At 41.9% G+C, this 22,653-nt stretch overlaps 1 protein-coding gene and 2 long non-coding RNA genes across 5 annotated transcripts in view; 2 read left to right on the top strand and 1 right to left on the bottom strand.

The window, feature by feature from the left end:
• The window catches only part of RAB2A (RAB2A, member RAS oncogene family), a 43,485-nt gene extending 37,092 nt beyond the window's left edge, over positions 1 to 6,393 (top strand). Inside the window, exons 7-8 of the mRNA XM_086887160.1 lie at positions 2,535 to 2,603; positions 4,763 to 6,393. Of these exons, the coding sequence (XP_086743286.1) occupies positions 2,535 to 2,603; positions 4,763 to 4,858 (165 nt within the window). The 3' untranslated portion in view covers positions 4,859 to 6,393. The remainder of the gene's footprint in view (positions 1 to 2,534; positions 2,604 to 4,762) is intronic.
• A 3,151-nt stretch (positions 6,394 to 9,544) lies between these two features.
• LOC147655436 (uncharacterized) lies at positions 9,545 to 12,251 on the bottom strand. Its single transcript, XR_015286342.1, has 2 exons — positions 11,436 to 12,251; positions 9,545 to 11,258 (listed from the first exon to the last, which is right to left on the bottom strand). It is a non-coding gene; the product is annotated as an uncharacterized LOC147655436 (long non-coding RNA).
• A 643-nt stretch (positions 12,252 to 12,894) lies between these two features.
• LOC111924700 (uncharacterized) lies at positions 12,895 to 20,661 on the top strand. Of its 3 annotated transcripts, XR_015286341.1 has the most exons (6): positions 12,895 to 13,049; positions 13,684 to 13,801; positions 14,244 to 14,398; positions 16,152 to 16,370; positions 16,604 to 16,714; positions 18,861 to 20,661. It is a non-coding gene; the product is annotated as an uncharacterized LOC111924700 (long non-coding RNA). The 3 variants fall into 3 exon arrangements; XR_015286338.1 differs by lacking the exon at positions 12,895 to 13,049 and having other exon boundaries at positions 13,057 to 13,801; XR_015286340.1 differs by lacking the exons at positions 12,895 to 13,049; positions 16,604 to 16,714 and having other exon boundaries at positions 13,480 to 13,801.
• Positions 20,662 to 22,653: the final 1,992 nt, after the last annotated feature.

The following is a 22,653-nucleotide window of genomic DNA, read 5'->3' as shown; positions in this document are numbered from 1 at the left end:
CTAAACTGGATTTGAGGGGAAATCACTCTGTTTTTCTGCATATATGGCTCAGTTAATCTGAAAATAGGATAAACTGCCCATAAATAAAAGTTTATAGTATACTGCATCTTCCAGATAGGAGTTGGAATATGCAGTATTAAAAGAGATTTTTGGAAGAAGTCAATTATACCAAGTTCACCTTCTTGTCCTTGCTAATTGGGGCACTAGTATGCAAAGCGAAAATCTGATTTGATATTCTTAAAACAGGTATACTGCTGGTTTTTTGTGACATTCTCAGGTGATTGAATCTTCTCACACTTCAAATCATAAGTTAACTTAAAATACATGGATGTGAGAAATAAATGGAAGTGCCAAGGGATTCAAGTCTCTCTTCATGTCTGATTAGTAGCAATTTTTCAGAATAAATACAAAGAGAACATGAGGTAGACATATTATGTGCTATGTTCTTATAATTTGTTTTCAAATGGGAATTATTTCTGTGGCCCAGTGCAGCCTGGCATTTTGCTATGCAGAGTAACAGTATGTGCTGTTTAACACTAAATATGTCATCCACCAGAAACACTGATGGGAATGGGGTAGAGAACTGAAATGGTAGAACTGAGATGAATGGAATATTTGGGGTTTTCAGAGCAACAGTTTCTTGGCTAATATGTTTAATATTAAAATATACTGTACTGAATGCAGTATGCTCTTTTGCTTTGTACAGTACGTGTGTAGTAACAGAAGGGATTTTGTGTTTGTGCAGGGCTGTTTTCCAGTGTGTTTTATTGCTTTTTGTGAGGATAGATGCATTGCTACAATGACTGCTCCTGAGTATATCCAAAAGTTCCAAAAGTTAATCTATTCTCAGTTGGATTAGTTTGGAGTCTGTCAAAATTCTAGTTTGTTGCTCTACAGTAATTTTTATGGATTTAATGTAATTCTCATGAAATTAATTCTGAAGTCTTGGTGTACTTAACCAGAGTCTTGTAGAACAGTTAGAAGTGCCAATTGTTAAGTGCTTGTTTACATGAAGTTATCATAACGCTTTTTTAAGACTTCAAGTTCTGTTTAATGTCCCGCTGAAGTAGAAGTAACGATCCTCACAGATTCCAGCTGTGTGAATTTTCAAAGTTGACTTATACCTTTCAGTAGGCACATGTATGAGGCCATTACAATAATTAGTATGTTATCAGGAACAAAGATAAGTTTGAATTTTTTTTTCCTTACATAGAAAACTTCAATTTCTGAGGAATTTGAATCAATTCGTAGTTGGCTGAAAGCCAATTTTTCTTCTCAACTCTAACACGTGTTTGAAAAACGAACTCGCTTCCTAAGTGCCTTGTGAATCTGCAATGATTAATTCTTCTCATTATTTTGCTGCAAATTCTCATGACCCTCTGTGATGATTCGATCACCCACTTAGAGTTTATGCATATTCATATCTCTCTGCTCCTGCTGCAGTCGTTCAAGTCTCCTTCACTGGCTGTGGTGTGTGCTTGGTGCAGTAATTGAGCTGCAGTAGATTGATTACTCTGGGGAGCTGTAAGGCCTTTAAAGGTGAAAACATATCAGTCCTGTTAATTAGGAAACAAAGCTCTGGTGGCAAGTTCAGCAGTCAAATGCTTCCAGTGTAGAAATGAGGAAAGGTATGATTTGTTCCTCTCCATGAACCCTGTTTACTTTTTTATATTTGAATTAGATCTGTATTTGCTGTAATAGGCTTGTGCAGAAGGTAGCATGTCTTGTATGATTGCATGCTGTTGGTATTTTAAAACAAAAAGAACTGTATGTTTATTGTAATTACTAACTGCTCTTAATCACCTCCTAAATTATACATTATTTTATGCATTACTTGACCTATAAAGCTAAATGAGAGATGAAGAATGGAATCATTGATTGTAAACTTTAACCAAAAACATTTATATCAGTCACCTTTTCAGACCTGAGTGTCAAAGTATTTTCTCTGAATTAAAACAATAGAAGTTGTTATAAAATCTGGGGCCTCGCCTTTCTTCTATTAGGATGTCTGTTGCCCATTGTGTGCAAGATTAATTAAAGAGAATACGTTCTTAAAATTAGGTGAATATTAAATGATAGTGTAAGGTTTCATCCAGCAGACAGCATCCTTACATCATCATTGTAAGTACCCTGTGGTTTTATGTTGCTAAGCACTCTAATCTAGAGTGGCCTATTACAAAGATATTAAGGGTTGGGGAAACCATCTGCCACACAATCTATCCATAAGGGTCAGAAATAAATAATTTAAAAGTAATTTATATATCTTAAAAACCACTTTTTCCCTGTAATTACTGGACAACAGATTGTAGAATACAGATGTTATGAAAATTGCCAGTGTTTTTGTAAACAGCGTGTGATCCATTGCTGCTTCAGGGTGGGTTATAGGATGCTGTTGACATACCTGCTTCTGCAGAGGTCAGGAGGGAAAGTCTCACTGAAGCAACTGCACATGAGATTGAATTCCAATTAGTGCATCTTACACCAAAGGGTATCGCATTCATTGTGTCTGTGGTCTTTTTTCCTCTGTTTTTTAGGCGTTTATTAACACTGCAAAGGAGATCTACGAGAAAATCCAGGAAGGCGTTTTTGACATTAATAATGAGGTAACTTTTAGTACTCTGTACGCTCTCTGCTTTTTAATAGTACAAAATTCACCTTCCCTAGTAGGCTGGACAGTAAAAGATTTGTCTGTTCTGTTTGGATGTAGAATTGTCTGCTGTTGTGATAAAAATGGATTAAAATAAGTGACCCTATCCATCCATGAAGCATCACAAAATAATATAAATCCCCAAAAGAGAAGAAAATCCACTTTCATCCACTTCTCCATATGGTGTCATCTGTTTTCAAAGATAATTTTCCACTATGTAAATGGGGGACCATGTTGATATGCCAGATGCACTCCATGAGCTGTCCAGTGTAGGGGAGGGATTGCTTTGAGAGTTACATAAAAGACTTTTGAAATGTTCCTGGTTTAGGTGGCTGGATACTGTAGGGAATAAAAGATTAGCCATTTTGCTTATGCACATTACTGAAATTACAGATTACCGGGGCCTTTGCTTGTTTGGGATGGAGAGCTGGAGAAAGGGGAACAAGAGCTAGAAAGACCTATAATGTCTCTTGAATTTTGAATTGACTGTACTGTTGAAAATCTTGCTTCATAACACTAGGATTGTATAGAAATATTAAGATTGTATAAACTCTCTGTTAATAGTTCTCATTAAAAAATTGACGAGGGAGCACTCTTTTCTGAAGATGGAGTTGGGTTTTTTAATCCTGCATGTCCCTGGATATTGTTGCTGCGGTGCTTAGTGAAACCACATGTGAAAATCTGCTCCACCACTGTGTTCTGTTTCTGCTCTGTGGAGAGGTGTGTCCAGACTTGCCAGTGTGATGCTTCTCTTCAACGTCACAGTCCTTGCAGGATTGTTCAGAGTAGAGAGGGAATTGGCAGGACTCAAATTAAGTAGCTTCATCTCTTTCTGCTCAATATATTTCAACACAAGAAAACTTAGACTATCAAAAATATTACTCATGACTTCAGAGAGGAAAAAATGAGAAACTTCAGTAGTATGCAAAGTAATGCATCAGGAAGCTTGTAGTTAAGTAAGACTTGAATAGTAATCCTCTAAACTAATTCTGACTGGAAAGTTATGTGTACATGTTGGTGAAACACTTCTTAAATTCAGTTCAGTGATGAAAAATTTAAAATCATCTTTCACATCTTTCCTGAAGAAAATACAGTGTAAATTAGTAGTGCAATATAAATTGGAGGGCAATCAGAGTGTCTGAAAAAGCGTGCTCGTTGTATCTGTCGAGTTTCATATAGTAGCTGACTGCTTTACTGTGCCTTACGGAGCTTTGATTGCAATATGCTGTCAAGAGCCAACAGTCCGTGCTACTTATTTGGCTTTATGCCAAGTCTGGCTCCTTGATTCCTCAAGAAGTTGCTATCAGCCCAGAGGGGGCAAAACCAATGAGCCATAGGGCATGCTTTTTATTAAAGAGGAGTCAAAGAGCGAAAAGAAACCACATCAGCTGCTGTCAATACTGAGCGAGTGCCAGAAACCCGAAGGCTACCACTGCTGCAGAACAACTGCCAAGCACTATAAATCTGAGATTTGCTGTGACGCAAAGTTTCCTTAAGAGCTTAATTTCTGAAGCTACTGTATTACTTTTCTCAAAGTGCTGTATTTTTAGGTAAAATCCACTTGAGGGAGTGAGGGTTAAGATATAAGTGTGATTTTGATGAATGAAAGAGCTACGCTGTGTGTGGGTTCTTGGCAAGTAGCCATGTCTTTTGGGATCACAGAAATTATTGATGACACAGAACACTCGTATGCCCTTAGCCTCTACAGCTGATTCAACACAGAAAGAAATGCTGCCTAGAGAGGAAAAGTTTTATATAAAACTATTAAACTAGTGGAGATTTTGGCAAGAGGGGAGAGGTTATACATTCTTAGCAAATGCTATGTATTTTTAAGCCATATGCCAAGTAGTATTCAAATACAATTCTTGCTCTGTGGGGTTTTTTTTTAGAATTTTAAACTACAGAATGTAACATGGAGATAAAATTTAAATTAGAAGCAAGGCATCTTACTTTAAATAATACTTCATCACTAAGAACATGCTGGGAAAGAATTACAAACTTTGCTGTATTTATTACATACATTAGGAGAACTTGTTATTTGATCTTCTAAATAGAAAAAGTAGCTTTTCAAGTATATTATAAAATATTTATGCTGTGTATTAAACTTCATTTCAGGCAAATGGCATAAAAATTGGCCCTCAACATGCTGCCACCAACGCAACACTTGCAGGCAATCAGGGAGGACAACAAGCTGGAGGAGGCTGCTGTTGAGCCTGTTTTTACTTTCTAGCTGCCTGGATGGGGCCTACTTACTTGTTTGTTCACCCTTCCCTCCCCCTGCCCCGCTCGCCTCCACTTCAATTCAACTGAGACATGAAACTCGTAAGTCGGTTTCCTGTTGCAGAAGACTTTATCCTTCAAATTCTTGTATAACTTTGAATAAATGGTTAATGTTCACTTAAAGACAGATTTTGGAGATTGTATTCATATCTATTTACATTTGATTTCTAGGTCAATTGATGTGATTATTTTTGTTAAATGTTGTCTTGTGCCCTTGACTACGAACTGAATTGTATTAAACACTACAAAGTCATCTGAGTATTTTAATCAGTTTGTGTAGTTAGGTTTCCCAGCTCCTGAGGTTACCTAATGTTTAATATTGTAGAGCTGTCCTCAAGTTTTTTGTCAATTTCCAAGGCTATGAAGAGAAGCGGAAGGACTCTTTTAATTCTGTATTTATCACTTTCTGTATATATAGTTTAATAACCTGCTTGGGTGTACTTGCCAAGCTAGAATTCTTTAATGCATTTGCATAAAATCTATACTACTTAGAGCTTGAAAACTACAGAAGCATTAATAGGAATTGCTTGGATGCTAAATTTTAAGCCTTTTTGACATTGTTAGCATGTTCATGCTCCCCGTCATTATCCTGAAGTCCAAGAGAGATGCTTAATGTATATTACTAGAGGCTACATACGTGCTATCTATTTTAATGCCAAATGTTTGCTGTTTATCCACAATTTCCACAACACCTCTTCAGAAATGGATTAGCTGTTTGCCTTAACAAATACTATAGGTGAAAACAGAGTATGAATGAAAAGTCGAGGAGGAGTTGATAAATTTAAAATGGCACATTCTAAAAACGTTAATCTTCTCAATGGTTTTTTTTCTTGTTTACCACTTGATTTCTAGGTATATTTTTCATGCAAGGACAGTTTTTCAACCTAAATGTATAGTGGTTGTGTAAAGTTTTCTTTTAGTGACAACTTGTAATCCTAAATATATGGTAAGCATCTTGTCTATTGTGAAGAGGGTGTGAAAATAAAATCTGCCAGTTTGGAAATCTTGATGAAAATCAAAGCTACAAATGTTTTGTTACTTATTATGGTGATGGCTGGGGGGTATATTTTTCCTCAAAAGAAAGGGTTGCAACACTGCAAAACAAAATCCTGTGTTTAAGTGTTTATTTGTTAAAATACAGAATGTTCATGTCACCTTTCATACAAATGTGCAAATAACTGAGTTTCCATCTCATCCTATTTAAACAATTGCAGACAAAAGGGTGACACTAGTGCTAGGCCATGCTTCGTGTATTGAGCAAAATAAAGGGGTGGGGGGCAGGCAATGACTGCAAAACTTTTGTCTTACTGGACCAATATTGACTGCAACACAACACTGGGGGAAAGGGATCCTCATTTCACCCATTCTATTTGTCAGAACTTGAACATCCAGAGTGAATAAACTTCAGCCTGATGGGTGTAACATAGCAACTGAGATTAAATAAAATTTGAAAAAACGGTGTGGAACCTTTTGTTGGTATATTGGGGAAGGGGGAAACAGTATGGATTTGTTAGTTTCTGACTTCAATTTTTTTACACCCTTAGGAACATTTTCATCAATGTAATGTAATTGTTTTCAACACTTAAATTAAGAGGTTACTCTGTGTACATACTTTCAGTGGTTATCTGTTTATTATACAATGTTTGCGTTTGTTTCAGTTGAAGTTTGAAAATCGTGTTGCATGACAGTAAAGCCGTAGGACTGAACTGCATGGATGACAAGGGAAAATGGGCATGTCCTAGCTAGCTATTTACAAGAAGGAGTGAATGAACAAGATTATTAGCTTGAATTAACTACTTGAAGTTTTTTTTCACTTGGCAATGTTATAGAATTCAGTTGCTTGAGATGAGAGAAAAGTGTGCTCTTGTATAACAGCCTGAGCTTCAGTACAAAGGGGAATAAAGTTAGCCATAGAAGTTGTCCATTAAGGGAGCAGAGGGGGGGATTTGTAACTGCCCCTGAGAAGAACAAAAATGGGCTCTAAGTGGTGATGGTTTCTGACAGTCTCATTTTCTCAAAACATGGAAGAGGTATTGAATTGCCCAAGCATCCAGGGCTACTATAGTAAAGAGCCACCAGTGCTGTTTTTTGGGGGGTGAGAGGGATATGGGAATATGCTTTGACTTACTAAAGTCATGTTTGCAATCAAGTGCTGATCCTGCTGGTTTGGGTCTCATGCCAGTCTTAGACCATACATTATGTTAAGACTGTGGTACTTTGAAAGAGTAGCTAGAACAAAACTGAATTTTTCATGCATTCTGACTGGCTTTTGTCACAAACTTTATGCACACAGAAACCTTTTGTTGCTACAGAAATCTGTGTATTTTGTAGGGGTTCTTTTTGGGAAGTCTTGATACTGTTTTATCGAAATAGAACTTGAAAATTTTATACCATAGAACTTAGCAGGAGGGTTTACTTCTAAAACATATCCTTCAACAAGATCATTCTTTCACAGATCTCAATTTTACTGGCCTATGAGTGACTGATAACTTGCTGAGATTTCATGTTAAATTACAGTTGCTTTTGTTGGTTACATTTTTACAACCAAAGAACCAAAACCTGTAATTGTTTCCCAGGAACTTGTACAGCTGTTGCATGTAATGTGAAACTGTTGATACCAAAAAAACATACCAAGGTGCAATTTTTCCCTTAATCCCAGTTTAAAATATAGTATAAAGCGTAGTTAACTTAAAAAAAAAAAAAAAAAAAAAAAGGAAGATTTGGGTGATAAGCCCTCTAAGCATGATTAAAAGCTTGTCTCTCCCATTTGTACTAAAAATTAAATGCTCCAGGAATTTTGGTAGTCACTGAAGAAAAATGACCAACTCTGCCTCAGTCTTAGACCTGTGTATCTCTTTTGGATTCAGTCATCCTGATTTATTCTTGTGCAGATCAGACTCAGCAGTGACTTAAGGTAAAACGACTGCCAAAACTCTTGTTGATTAAGTAACAAGTGGCTGGAAACCCTAGCGAGCAGTGAGAGCTCCATCCCCTGCTCCAGAGTCCTGTCCTTTCTGTGGTGTTACGCATTCTGTGACACTTAGTTTCTTGTGCTGACCTTCGAAGAGTCTTTAGCTGCAACATTTATATGTTGTTTGGGCTAGAAGGCACACACTAAATGACTTACATTTGAACTGGGAAAGTTATTTCTGCCTTAAGAGTTTACCTGTAACTGTTGGGGCTTTGAATCTGTTCTTGGGAAGAAGTTGAAACCTTTTTTCAGGCTCAAAAATACAATTAAACTGAATCAGAATGAAAAAAAAAAAGGTATATTAAATGAACTTGGAGATATCAGATGTCAATTTTGAGCATTGCATTATTATTTTTTTTTTAAGTGGTATTAAGAGTGGGTACCCCAGTGTGCCTGTATATTTCTCTTATTTTTTGTTACCAACAGGGTATTTTGCTTTTGTAAGTATTGATACCTGAAGCAGTGATTCCTCTTTACCGACTGCTTTTTTGATACTACTGAGTGTCATGCAGCTTTATTCTTAGGGTTTTTTTTAGTTGATTTGTTTGGTTTTGGTTTTTTGTGGGTTTGTTTTGGGTTTTTTTTTTTTGTTCTAAATCAAGTTTCTCCTGTGTATTATCTCCTTTTTGTCTTTTCTGTTTTCATATTGTTTCATTCAAACTAAATCCTGCTCTCTGTCTTTACTTGCTCCACGTCCATAACTCCCACACTTACAGGAATTTGCCCAGTATGGGGCATTTGTTTTAGGGGTGGAAGGGTGGGGCAGAGGGAGAGAGGGATATGTGTGATAATCTGGCTGCATGATATAAAATCATGAAGGAAGTATTGCACAGACTCTGTTACTTGTTACACCTACTGTGTGTACTGGTTTGCATGTGTAGGGGGATATAATTTGCCTAGTCTTCTTCCACTATTGCATGGGAGGAGATAGGGGAGACAGAGGAAGACTAACAGGTTTTATTTGAATATCTTAATAAATTTGTTTGCTGAGATCATATATATGATTTGTGTATACTTAATGTTCCTCCCCCTAGAATCTCTGAGTTCTTTTCTGCCACATTGCTGCAATGTAACTTTAACAGTATGTGGTGGTGATTTATTGTAATACACTACTGAAATCTCCATTTGTAAATAATCCAGGCTGCTGCTGTGTAAGTAGCTGATGAAATGTCTTTACTGGGTCTGCCGCGTATGAAAGAAACCACAACATTAGGCAATAAAAACTACTAACAGAATGTTACAAAACCAAGACCATGACAAAAAAAGCAGCATGTTGTGGATCTATCATTTTTATTCTTGGGACAGATTTTATTATTTTTGGAACTATTACAAGACTTATGTTAAATATTGTGGATGATAAGAGGAAACAGACTCTTGGCAAACATGGAAAACCAATTACTGCATATTACCCTATTCCCCTTCCAATAAAGGAGGGGCAAAGCGAAAAGTTTATTCTTTGCTTAGCAGCTGGAGGAGGGGGGGGCAAGTGTTGCTGCTTGAGGAAAGAGATTGCTGCAGCAACAATCTTACTGCAGGCAATCCAAGCTGGAGGAGGTAAACCCAGCATGGTCAGTTATACCCCAGCCTAAAAAAGCACACTGTTATGAGAGTGCTGAGTAAAGAAATGGCTATTCTGTACCATCAGGTATACTGTTCACTTCAAAACAAATTTTAAAAACTTGTGTTTGGTTGCAAATCTCTGTGTTGTGGTGATAGGTAGTTGACTCAATATATAAACTGGAACACATATCTGATATTTATACGTGGGATTTAACTACAACATGAAGTGTAGTAAGGTGAAGTAAGTATAGGAAAAACCTACTTCAAAGTTTATTTAGAAATCTGCACATTCATTTATATTCCTCTCCCAAATTACAGTTCTTGTAAAATTGTCCATGGCAGCATGAACATAGATGAATCGATGCATCAGTATGTTTGTTGAAGTTCTGCCCCCCCCCCCCCCCCAGCATAGTTATGATTTTTAGAATTCCTTCATTAAGGAGTCAGAGATACAAATGTTTATATTGGGCAGACTTTTGTTGATGGTTGAGTCTATGGTACATTTGCTGTAAATTAAAGCAGGATCTAATTAGCCTTTCTTAGGTGAAGCCCAGTTCCATTACTTTTCCTAGATTTAGACATAAAATACTGGAAGGAAGGAAAATCCTAAAGTGTGAGGACAGTTCAAAAGAGACCAAGGTACTATGCTAACAATTGTCAGTTTAACATTGTCTGGGTTAAAGCAGTCAAGTAAGCACTGCATGTTCTGATTATGGCATGGAAAAACATTTTCAGACGCAGGAAATGTCTGAAAGAATGTGACTTAAAAAACAGTTAAAGAAGAAGTTAAATAACCATGGGGTTGCTTGCTCTCTCCCAAGATGAGGCAGGGAGAGGCTGTCAGTCTGAGGCATTGCCCAGCACCTGAGCACTGACACCCACGCCTGGGCCAGTGTTGCTACTCGAGGACTGGATCAGCTGTGAGGAGGGAACTTAAAAATTTGGATGCTGTTGACAGGTGCATATTTGACAGCACTAAGGCTGGCGCTGAGGTAGTGTCCAGAATTTGTAGGACCCATGTGAATGAATGGTTTTTAGGAGGAGGGATGGGTACAGAGACAGTAACAGAGGAGATGGGCAAATTTATTTGTCAGCTGTTAGCTCAAAAAAAAAAAAAACCCTAATCCATGTACAACACCTGTCTGTGATTGTTGTATACAAATGCAGCAAAGCTTTGTCTTGAATGTAGTTAGAAACAGATTGTTCTTATGGGGTGTTTTTATCCCATTTTAATTTATGAGGATGACTAGGCCTTGGGTTGCTGGTTAGTGTCGTGTCTAAAATACTTAAGACAGAGAATATCAGAGCACAAAGGAATTCCTGTGTTTGGTGCCCTTGAGAGTCAATTCAGCCACTTCTAAGCAAAACGTGACTGGCTGACCTAAGCCAACTGGTCACCGATGGTCTGTCAGCCATCAGTGGTGCACAGAAATCCAGTGGATGGGCTCTGCTGCTCCTCCTTGCACAGTGTTGTTCAGCTTTCGTCTCAGAAGTAAAACATTTCTGCACAGAATCAAAAGCACTTGTGGCATCTCCCGTAGTTAACTGCTATGAAGCAGAAATTAAGTATGTGAACTTGTGCAATATTGTAATTCTGTCTAGGAAGTTTTTCTAAAAAGCCATGTAACTCCAGAGAAAAAGGCATCCTCGTGCAGGACTGACCACTGTGCATCATAAATTCAGTGCTTTCCTTCTCTCTGTGTTCCTGTCCCAAGTCCAATTGTATTTTCTTTCCAGTTTACTTCTCTTCCTTTTTCTTACTTCTCCTACCTTTTCCTTTCCTTCTTGGAGTTTGGATGTCTGTTTAAGGGAAATGATTCAAGAAAGAGTAGCATATTTACAGTTCTCTATTTTTCTAGAAGACCTGTATTAACTATCAGTGGTAAAACAAAACACTTTTCTACTTTGGATGAAGTGATGATTGCTTTGAACAATGTCACTATATAAATTTAGAGACATAGTTGGTTACAGACCCACCTATTTAACTGCTAAATCCTGGCTCTAAGATCATCCACCATAGTAGAAGGCTTCAGTAGGATCACAGAAGAAAAGTACAGTTGCCTATTAGTCCTGTTTTTTGCCGAGCACCATCTGAATGGTGGGGTTTGGTTTGGTCTTTATTTTGAAGGCATGTATAACTTCATTTTGTCCTGGCTTTCCAGATTAATTTAACTGCTATGCAAGACAAAAAGCAGCTTTCCTTCAATGAGCTCTGAAATTCTAAAGTTGTGGGCTTGTTGCTCAGCGAGTCGAAAACAGGATCCATTAGAGGAGAAGCCTGTGCTGAAACTGCTGCTTTGTGAGCCAAGCCGCTGGCTTGCTGGCTGCAGGAAGGAGGAGACGGCTCCTTATCTGGGTGCCAGTGTTGGAGAGTCTCCTCTTCCTGCTCCACAAGGACTGAGGCGTCTCTGAGGTAAGCAAAGCAGCAATGCGATACTGCCTGGGCTTATCAACCACTATCAGCTGGATCTCCTGTTTGCTCCAAGACTCCACCTTTACTTGGAAAGTGCTTGCAATTCCATGAGGTAATTCCTTCTCCCGACGCTGTGCCTTGTTACCACGACCATGTGCTCCTAGCGTGAGCCAGGACAGAAAATGAAAAAAGCCTTCCCCGACATCCCTGTGCCGTAACTTCCTCTTTCTCCATCCTGCCGGGGACGGCTGTTGAGCTTGGCGTGCTTTGGCTCTGGCCATCGCGGCAGCGGTCGGTCCGGCCCGGAAGGCAGGGAGGGCAAAGCAGCGCTGGCCGGGCAGAGCCATCGCCCTCCCGCCCCAAGCGGCCCGACCCGGGGCACCGGGCACCGGGGCTGCGGCTCCCCGGCCGCTCCACCGCCGGCTTAGCCACAGGTGCGAGGTAACACCTGCTCCGTTGGCACCGGGGCCGATATAAATCTGCGTTACTTTGATTAAGCTCGGATTGATTAGGAACAGGTTCGGGCTAACGTACCATAAACACCTATTAAACCGAAATAAATACGTCTACAGGGGGTTTAGCTTAAACGGGTGCAGCTTTGCCTGCACGGGGGACGCGGAGGTGGCGGCGGGCACGGCACACGGCGGCCCCGGTGCGGGTGCCCGGGCGGTGGCCGATGGCGGTGGCCGATGGCGGTGGCCGATGGCGGTGGCCGATGGCGGTGGCCGATGGCGGTGGCCGATGGCGGCGGGCGGGCACCGCCGGGGCAGGAAAGCCCGTCGGGGCTGACGTCGCTGCGCGGGGGCGGCCGCGCCGCCGCCGCGGGAGGGGCGGGACGGGGATCCCCATGGGAGGCGGGTGCGGACCGCGCCGTGCCTGCGGCTCCCGAGGAGCCCTGTCCCGGGGGATGGTGTTGATCCGTCGCCACGGCAACCTCCGACCCGCTGGGGGAGGGGGAGCAGGTAGCGGGCGGAGGTGGCGGGGTCGGTCCCGCCATCCCTGCGGGGCTCCCCCCGTCTCCCCGGGAGAATCCCGGCAGCAGCTGCTCGCTCTTCCCGGCGGCCCTGCCAGGGGGGCGCGCCTCTGGTCCCCTCCCCATCCCGCCCGTGATCCTGAGGCGCTGTCCCGGGGCTCCCTGCGAGCCCCTGCGGACACGGAAGGGCGGCAGGAGGGGTGAGGTGCGAGGTTGTGTGAGCGAAGCCCCTCGGGAGGGAGGGGACACGGTGCTCCTGCCCCGGGAAAGCAGCGGGACCTTCTAAAGGAGCGAAGCCCTGCGGGGAGCGGGAGCGCGCAGGGGAGCGGGGAGCCCGCCCCGCCCGGCGGACAGGGACGAGGGATACGCGGTGTCCCGTTCCCGGAAAGAACAATGGCCGTGCGGAAGCCAGGCCGCTTCTCCAGCCCAGCCGGGGCTTCCCTCCGGGATGTGTTTGCCGGCTCGACCCACGCCCTTGCCGGCGGCCGCGTCCTCCCCTCGCTGCCCGCGTGTGGAGCTGCACCATTGTGGGACTGACTGCACGGGAGCGTGGGAGGGGTGACTGCGGGAGGAAAATCATTCCCTGCCACCAGAGAATGGGTTTCTGTGTCACTCCAAGGGCAGCCCGGCCTGTCGCTCCTCCCTGACCCTGCAGAATCTGCCTGGAGCGCGTCCCCGAGTTCCTCCTCTGACCCAGCTCCAGCTGGCGCGTTGATGCCCCGTGTGTTGTGGTACCGAGCCGGCTCTGAGCCTGGCTAATAACTCTAAACACAGCACACAGCTGTTCTGCTGAGAAACTGATGTGTTTAACTTCTTTTTCTGCATATTATTATTTATAGTGCTATCCAAAATAATACCAACTTTTATGTTAAGAAGTTACTGAAGTGGAGGAAGAACAAATTCTTTCACTTTATTTCCATACTTGGCAAAATGAAGGTGAGAAAAGAAGCAATGAAGGTAAATATTTTGATCTTTAAGTGGTTAGACAATAGAATTTTTATGCCTGTAATCTTTTTTTCACAACATGAGCAACAAATCAATGTTTTTACTGTCACCTGTTTTACTTGCGAATGCAGCACAAATCTCTCTGGATTGTGTACCCCTGTGCATTCCTTCTGGCAGGCACTGGCTTGCATTTTAGTATAAGTTAGACTGGCTTCATGTGGAAGAAAATGGGAATTCCTTATAAAGTCAGCTTTTCTTTAAATAAAGTATGATGTGGATGATTCACTACTGAATGTGAGGCTTAGACAGCAAAAATTTTATTGTGCAAAGGCAAAGCAATGTGGGATTCTTTCCTCTAAATCTTACTGCTAAACAAAATGCTTAAAAGTTGACCGTGGGCATAGCTGGTATTTACATGATGGAATGCTTTGGTTTTAATTTGCTTTTTGGACAGGTAGAGGCCACCACAGACAGGCCTGGACATTCGGCCCTTCTGAACAGTTTGTCACTGGGGAGGCAGATAACTAAACTGTAAATGCCAAGAGAACAATTTCAATGCCCACAGATGAACACCTCTTCCTTTTTGACCTCCTGACATCCCTAGTTTAGGTGGGTTTAAATAAATGGGGAAACATACTGTATGCAATGCATGGTTTTATATACATGCTAATAGAAAGTATACATTGAAGTACTATTTAATAGAAAGACAAGCAGCATCTGAAAAGCACATAAGCCTAATTGATTCCAGACACAACTGGCCTGGATTTTGTTTCCTCTTATTTCAACTTTCTGACCTTGTAAAAATTATCTTGATTGTGTTATACTAAAACAAGGCCGTGATCTTGCAAAAACTACCATGTGTGCTGGAGCTGAGAAGTGCCCAGCAGAGCACTGCATACAGAACGAATGCTGACAGCGTTAGGCCCCAGCGCTGCCCGGTTTGTTTTCCCCTCCTTGTACCTAATCATGGTGAAACAATAGTCTCACTTCTGCTGAAAGCTGGATCTGGGCTTTCATTTTTAAAGAGGGAAAAAAATGTGTAGTGAAACTTTACAATTTGTGGTGTATTATAGTTTTAAAATTCTCAGAGCAGTTTAAACTACTGGGATTTTATGGCATTTAGACCAGGGGAAAGAACAGGGAGGGTTTAAAAACACATATTGCCTGTAATTTTTTTCAGTTGTGTGTGCGTATGTGTGGTGATATCTCTGTTTTTCAGAAGATAGTTTCTAGGGATTGGTAGGAGGGTTGAAGGACTTACTGGCTTTGATGATAACCCTTCCAATACCGTTGTGCCTCTGTATAAACATGCACGAAAGACCCAGGACAGCAGAGTGCTCCATGTGCTGCTGTCTTTGGCACTGGAGAACTTCTAATAATATTTTCTGCTTGAAAAAATCCAAGGCCTGGGTACACTGATCCTTTTATTACAATAACTGCTGTTGTTCCTTCTATCTGGGAATCTGTGTCTTGCTAGCTTTAAATCTCTGTGGAGGGGAGTGACAAAAAGAGGTCTTTCCAGCGTATTGAACTGATGATCCCTCTCCTTATTTCTCTGAAGGCTCTCCTTTTGTTTTTTTTCTGGATCAAGAATAAACTGTGTATTTGGGCCTTTGTCAGCAAAGTTCCCGTGGGGCATCCTTGTAAGCACTGGGATTGCCTGTTTAGTAGAGGGAGGCTTATAAAAAGCAACTCCAGGTGGAAGTGGGCCTTTTCCTGCTCCTCCCTTCATCCTGCTGCAATTCCCTTTCATCCAAGCCCTGAGAACTGCCTGCCATTTAGACTAGGGTACAAAACTATGAGAGTTGTACTCCCTTGACCTAGAAATTAGAGTGTCTGTCGTCACTTATATTGATTTGTTAATGTTCTGGGGAGTTTTGTTGTATATAATGTACTGTGTCAACTTCTGGTGGTTGTACAACAGCAAATATAACTCAAAAAGCTAAGCCTACCTCTGAAGAAAGCGAGCAGCTTTTATGCATCATGAAACTTGGTTTCTAAGAAGTTGGCATCAATATGACTGCCATCACATTTGGGATTTCTTAGCTACCATGTCAATGTTTCTTATTTCCCAACAGATTGCAAGGTGGACATGCTGTGTGGTATGTTACTTGTTAAATAAAAAAGCCTGAGAGCATGTGCAGTGTTCTGACTCAAAAGTCATGTTAGTAACCCGCTACACCAAAGATGAATGTTCGTGCCAGCACTGCATCTGTTATCTCTATCTTTTAGCAACTACTTTACAGCTTTTCTGTTAAGTTTCAGACAAGGTCCAGGTAAAAACCTGCTGCCTTGGAAGCCGTGATACAATCTGTGCTCTCTGTGCGAAAAATTCTGCATGTTCTGGCTTGTGTTTTTGAAGAGAGAAAACAATTGGTCCATTGCTGCTGAGCTGTGCTGTTCTGTGCAGCGCTGTCAAAGTGGGCAGCCTTTGGAGTGTGACCCGTGGCATTACAGATGTGCCTCACATCCCCTCCCTGCTCAGTCACCACTGGATGAAGACACAAAATCTTCCCACCTTAACTGAAACAAGCAGGTTCTGTTCATCTGCCCAGAGTGTACCAGCAAATACAATGATTGGGTAAGTTGTCATACCCAAAGTATAAACAAACCTGTGCACAGGAGAGGTGAGTTTCTGGCAGGATTTCAGGGGAGTTCCCTCAGTGCTGCAGAACCAAGGTGCTCCTCTTAAGGGATAGAACAAATTTTAGATACTTGTGCAAAACAGAAGCAGAAAACGTGCAGAATGGCGGGATACAAATTGAGGTGTTGTCTGCTGGTGGTGGTGCTTTTAACACTGACCTGTTGCTCCAGATTTATTTCTTCATGTTTGGCACATCAGAGAACACCTCTGCTCTCAAATCATGCCAGCACGAGTGGAATCAGATCTCACATGTCTCCTATGAAGTGCAAGCATGAAGTGAGGTATTCCTTTATTTGTGAGTTGGTATTACCAGAGTACATTTTATTATAAGGTTCAATTAATGGTGTATTCTATTTAATACTTAACTGATTAGAAGTGGGGTTTTTTTTACAGTGACGGTGGCAAAGTACTGGCACAGTTTGCCCAGGGGTGGTTGATGCCCCATCCCTGGAAACATTGAAAGTCAGGTTGGACTGGGCTCTGAGCCATCTGATTGAGTTGAAGATGTCCCTGGACATTGCAGGGTGGTTGAACTAGGTGGCTCTTAGAGATCCCTTCCAACACAAACTATTCATTGGTTCTATGACCAAACTCTGTCTAGCCAATCAGTGTTTCTCTTCTTGCAGTGCAGTGCTCCACAGAGGATATATTTTCCAGTTTGGCTGGACTGTGAGCTACCGTGGAGATCGTACAAATAAGTTTAAGTCTTTAAACATTTGCTGAATATATCTCACACTTTTTAAATGTCTCTGTACCCACAATAATTAATAATAAGTGTGAGTGCATTCCCCTTTTCTTCCAAATTGTGATGTTTCCATAACTAAGTATTGATTCATATTAAAATTTTCAGCCCTTAAAGTGTTCTGTGTCAGTGAAACAAAGACCACAGCTGGAATCGTCACTACTCTGTAACAGAAAAATATTTTTATAAGCTTTAAACTTAACTATGTATGACAATTTTTTCTCAGCTTCACCATGTATGAGACTGATCTCTCAGAGCTGGGACTGAAATAGTGGAAGGAACAATTTATTATACTTTTTTCTCTATATAAACATACAGTGACCCTATTTATGTCCCTATATCCTTCTGAAACCAAATTTTCCATGCACGACATTCTGGAGAGAGAAAGGACATGACAGAAAAAGAAAGAGACAGAAGAAATGGCACAAATTACTCTGCTGTAAGGCATCAGGATAGTACCATCATAAAGCCAGTGTGAAAAAAGACAAAGAATAAACTTGACTGGTGTAATGCAGAGTATATTTATGAAATGTCTTATTGCACCAAGCTAGGAGTGACCACTTCAGATGATCAGTACAGAAATCAAAATGAACTTCATATAGAAAATATAAATCATCAGTTTCATGGAGAAGTCAGGGTAGATGGTTACAGAGAGTTTGTAGAGCATCACTAACAAAATTGCAGTGGACAGTGCAGTGCTCCTGCAGAATGCTCTCTTAGGATTTATCAATAGGTGGCATATGTAAGTCATCAAGAACAATGTAAAGATGACTCCTTACACTTACTGAGTGCCAGTAAGCTCCCAACTGCCGCATTGTCCTTGGTTTCATGGTCTGTGCTGAAAAATGAAGTACAGAACAGGGAGAAAAAGCAAATAAGAGATGTAGAACATGAAAGAAAATGGTGAAGGAAGGAAGGATATTGAGCCTTAAAAATATTTTTTAGAGGAAATCAGATAATTTTTCCAATGTGTAAAAGGTTAGAAGAGGTTTGATCAATTGTTTTTGAATGCTGGTGAAATACCAGAACAAGCTACCTAGGAAGTTCTGTTCTGTGCTTCGTGGAGGGTTTCTAAGAACAGGTTAGACAAACATCTGTTGGGGATTGTCTGGGGCTACTTTATCCTATCTTTGTGCAGCCTAGGGGGACCAGATGGTCTCTTCAGATGCCTCTCAACCCCCTTCCTACAAGTTTACCAAGTGGGGAGGGGAGTGGACCTGAGTTTAATGAGAAAACGGTATCATCCTATTAGTTGATCCTCTTTCAGAATAGAAGAATCAGAAAGAAACCACATTTGGCTTAACTGAATAAGTAAACGGATTTTTTAATTGTTGTAGACTTGCAGTTTTATGAAGCATTTGGCAAAACAAATACATGGTTACAGAAAAAAGTTACAAAAAAAGTTATAAAAAATGTTATAAAACCGAACAATTTTAAATACATCTTTTTCTCAATGATCATAAGTAGGAAAAATATTTTATATGTATTTTTCAAGGATAGTTTGTAAATATCTTCCAGGGATATTTAAGTGTGTCTTTGGCCATAGGTTTTACATTGCTTCCTGTTTCAAAACAAGCAATGACAACATCTGTAGTTACATCCGAGAATGTCACACCTAGGTGCTCCTTGCATATGCAAACACAATAAATAATAGTGAGAAATCACTCTTTCTCCCCGGTCCACAGAAGGAAGGAGTTATTCAGTACCTGCTCCAAAAAATCTGTCTGGAAGGACAGACGAATGGGAATGTGAAAGTCGGTGCCTTGCCTCCTCGGCAGGTGAACTCCGTGACTGCGGCGGCGTTTCCTCCCTCCCTCCATCCCTGCCTGTGTGTTGGGAAGTTCCCGTGAAATATTGCTGCTGTGGAAAGTCCTGTTCACAGCGAGGAGACGTGACCTCTCAGCGAGTCAGATCCAATTTTACAGGCGGCTCTGAGTCAGGGTGGAGCCCGTGCACTGAACTTTGTATTTGAGGAGGAAGTGATGCTGGTGGCCGCCCGTGTTGCTAAGCAGACGAGTTGCTGTATTTTTATTTTTTTTTTCAGCTGATACTTTTGGCGGGGGTGTGACTTCATTCTTAGATATGATGCCTTCCATTTATTAAGGACAAAGGTCAGAAATTGCCAGTGCTGCGATAGCTGTGTCTCTCCATATAAGAAGAGGAACATTCTGCTGAGCCGTCAAAGATGGAAATGGGAGTCCTTAATGCTGCTCCTGCACGGTGAAAACAAAACCGACCGTGAAGCTGTCAGTTCATGTCACGGTCCAAGAGCAAACGTCCTCACCAGCAGGTGATGGATGATGGGGAGTAGGTCAGTTCTGTGGCATTGCTCCATTTTTATAAGAGCTCACTACTATTTCTGATTAAAGAAGTGGCCTGGTCTTGTCTCCAGTAGTAATGAGAACCAGGAGCCTGAGCTGAGCAGTCAGGAACTGGCCTGTTAAATCAGAATTTAGATGGAAAGCAAAGTGATCCTGCCTCATACGCCAGCAAATTAAGTGAAGAGTCTGTTTGGGAGTGACAGCGAATTGTTTGTCACCTCTGTGCCACTGGTACTGCCTTCCAGCTGTCCAGATCATCACAGGGAAGCAGCAGTACCCAGGCAGCATTTTGGAGAGATTGAGTGGGACAGCGCAGACAGGCTGGGGACAGCTGCCCACAGCTGTGTGTGCGCCCACGCCACGCACAGTGACGGGTCACAGAGTGCTGTGTCAGACAGCATTTTTACCTATTCCTCCCTAAAAGTCTTTGGTTATGTCCTTAAGTTAGCCTTGAGAGACCTTTATGTTGTTATGTGAGAGATACAGCTGTATCTGAACACTTCCATATAAAAGGATAAATTTTGGGAGTAGTATTTGCCTCTTGTTGCGGGATTCCCAGGGATGAGGCATCAGGGAATGCTGATGTCCCTCAGAGAGCTTTGCCCCTGAGAAGCCTGACAAGTGAGTGGCATGTGGGCAAAAGCTGCTGGAGCTTGCTGCCCCTCTGCTTTTCAGGTTCAGTTCCTCAGTTAAGGAGTTCCCTGCCACAGAAGTGTCTGTTTGGGCCAGTTCCAGCTTTTGTCACTATGGCTGGCTTGAGTTCCAAAAAAAAAAAAAAAACCAAACCCGACTAACCCACACAAGAGTCTACCCTGGCTTGCCCTCTGTTCCCTTAGCTTGTTGGTGCCACAGGGTGGCTCCTTGTAGCACTTATATTTCCAGCACTTTTAGCTCTTCAGCTGAAGTCGTTAAAGTTGTTCTTTCTGATACAACTCTGTTGCTTCCTGGTACTTACCAAAATCCACGTGCTCTTGGTATTTCAGCATGCTGTGGGTTAGTGAATGATTTCTTCTGAAAAAAGAATATTGTTTTCCTTCAGCTAACGGCATATCATTATCATTTGTGCTCTGTTGGCCACTACACACTCTCAGTCTCATGTGCTTCCATTGCTCTGTAAATTTTGAGAAACTTTGAGTAAAACTTTCACTTGTGAAAAAAAAAGAAACAATTTGACTTTTTCACTTCATGTGACTGAAACAGTGTTCAGAGATTAAAAAAATGTGTGTGTGTGTGTCAGGGATGTGTGGCTTTGGAGCCACTTCCCAGCAACCATGGGACAAAACATAATGCCTTTGCCGGTCTGAGGCTCTGAAATGGCATTCTGAATGCTGAGCCTGAAGTGCTCAGAAGGCAGTTACTCCTAGCCCAAGCTTGGGCTCACTCAAGCCCAAGGTTTCACATCTCTCCTTGCATTAATAAAAGTAAAAGCAAGTCTGTGATAGGAGAAGTTGTTGAGTTTTGGGTACATCTGTACAGAATTTCCTCAGGAGCTGCAGCTTCCTTCACCAAAGCAAAAAAGCTTTTTAGAGGAAGCCACCTGGAGGGCATGGCAGCAGAACAAGTACTTTCTGTCGGAACTGATGCATGGTTTGGACCTTCACCGTGCTGAGCAGGTGAGGAACCAGATGTGCTTAACAGAGCTGTTCTCCAGCAGGGTGGGCTGCTCTGAGCTCTCTGCACAGCCCTCAGCAGCTCTCAGACAAGCTCAATACCTGGACTGGGTTGTCAGGAATGAGGCACAGACTGCTTGGCCCTTGTAGCCTGAAGGCCTCCCTGCGCACAGGTTGTTCGGGGACTCACGACTTGTGAGGTGTCATCTGCTGCCTGAGGAAGTGACAATGTCTAGATCTTAAGATCACATTTTGCTGTACCTGGCTGTTAAAACAGATGCTGGTTCTTCAAAGTCTGCTGGATAAGTAACCTGCCTTTGTATTTTCATGTGATGCTAAATCATTTGCATTTTGTAATTCTGGTATTTTAAAACAGGTTTAAATGCCACCCAGTAATCTCAGTGCTGTACTTCTTAGGGACTACATTTACTTATCTCTGCACAACTATGCCTGTCATATACAGTGACAGCTCAGCTTGGTACAAACTATCCCCGCCTTGAGAATTTACCTGGTTAGGTAAAGTGTAGCAATTCACTGGGGTTTTGTTGGTACACATACCCTTGCTCTGCAACTGCTGTTGAAATTCTCAGCCATTAATGCAAATTCTTTCTAATCTGTGAGCCAAATGGCTGCCTACATCAGATGGATTACTTCTTCCCAACAGCACACAAAGGGTTGGGTGGCTGGCTACAAGTAAATTTTCATCCCTGTCATCTCTTGGGTATTTTAATAAGCTGTTACCAATAAGGTTAATCATGAAGAGGCCATGTTGCTGTTTCCTCACTCTCCTGTGAAGCTGCCTTGTTGGTAACTTGTGAAGTTGCAGCTTTCTCTTCAGGGACTGGCTGAAGCACAAGTTAAGGGTTTCAAAATCTTTCCTCCGTAGCAGCTGCACAGTTATGTATTTTGTCCATGTCTGGTACTACCACTGGGTGTGCATGTGTGTGAACTTGTGCCACACCTTGACAGTGTCCCACCCTGGAGTGGCGAAACCACTGCAGCACTTCTCCTTACTCTCTATTTCCTGTTATTGAGGAGTTAGGGAATGGCTGTAATTCTCCCACTTCTGTGAAAGTGCTATTTGCAGATTCTCTTTCTTCTGATGTCAGAAAGCGTTGGGAGACTCCCTGCACATTTTTATGACCCGAGTAGTAAGCCAGATGATTCCACAGGCCACGGCCTGAGGATGATTTATAGGACCTGAGGAGCTGGTTCTGTGCTTTCTACAAGACTCACGCAGTAGAGACCGGGACATTTTTTTCCTGTGGAACAAACACTTAACCAAGTACCTATCCATGATCCTCTCCCACCCCTTGCTTCTACCAGGCTAACATATTTCTTTTTTAAAAGAAGTGCAGCATTTCTTTGGTTGGCTCACCCTGTCACCACAATATGCTTTGAACACTTTTCATGCTCGGCAGCTTTGCGATCTGATTTCTGCTCAACAAGAAACTGAAACAAGTTCTAGAGGGAGCAGTGAGGCTGCTGGCAGTTGGTCTCAGAATGAGTTTCTCGTGCCCCTAAATCTTGGAGAACTTAAATCTTTG

This window comes from Cyanistes caeruleus, chromosome 1 (genome assembly GCF_971803275.1).
Source record: "Cyanistes caeruleus chromosome 1, bCyaCae1.hap1.1, whole genome shotgun sequence".
NCBI classification, from domain to species: Eukaryota; Metazoa; Chordata; class Aves; order Passeriformes; family Paridae; genus Cyanistes; species Cyanistes caeruleus.
This window is presented reverse-complemented; position numbering and strand designations above follow the sequence as displayed.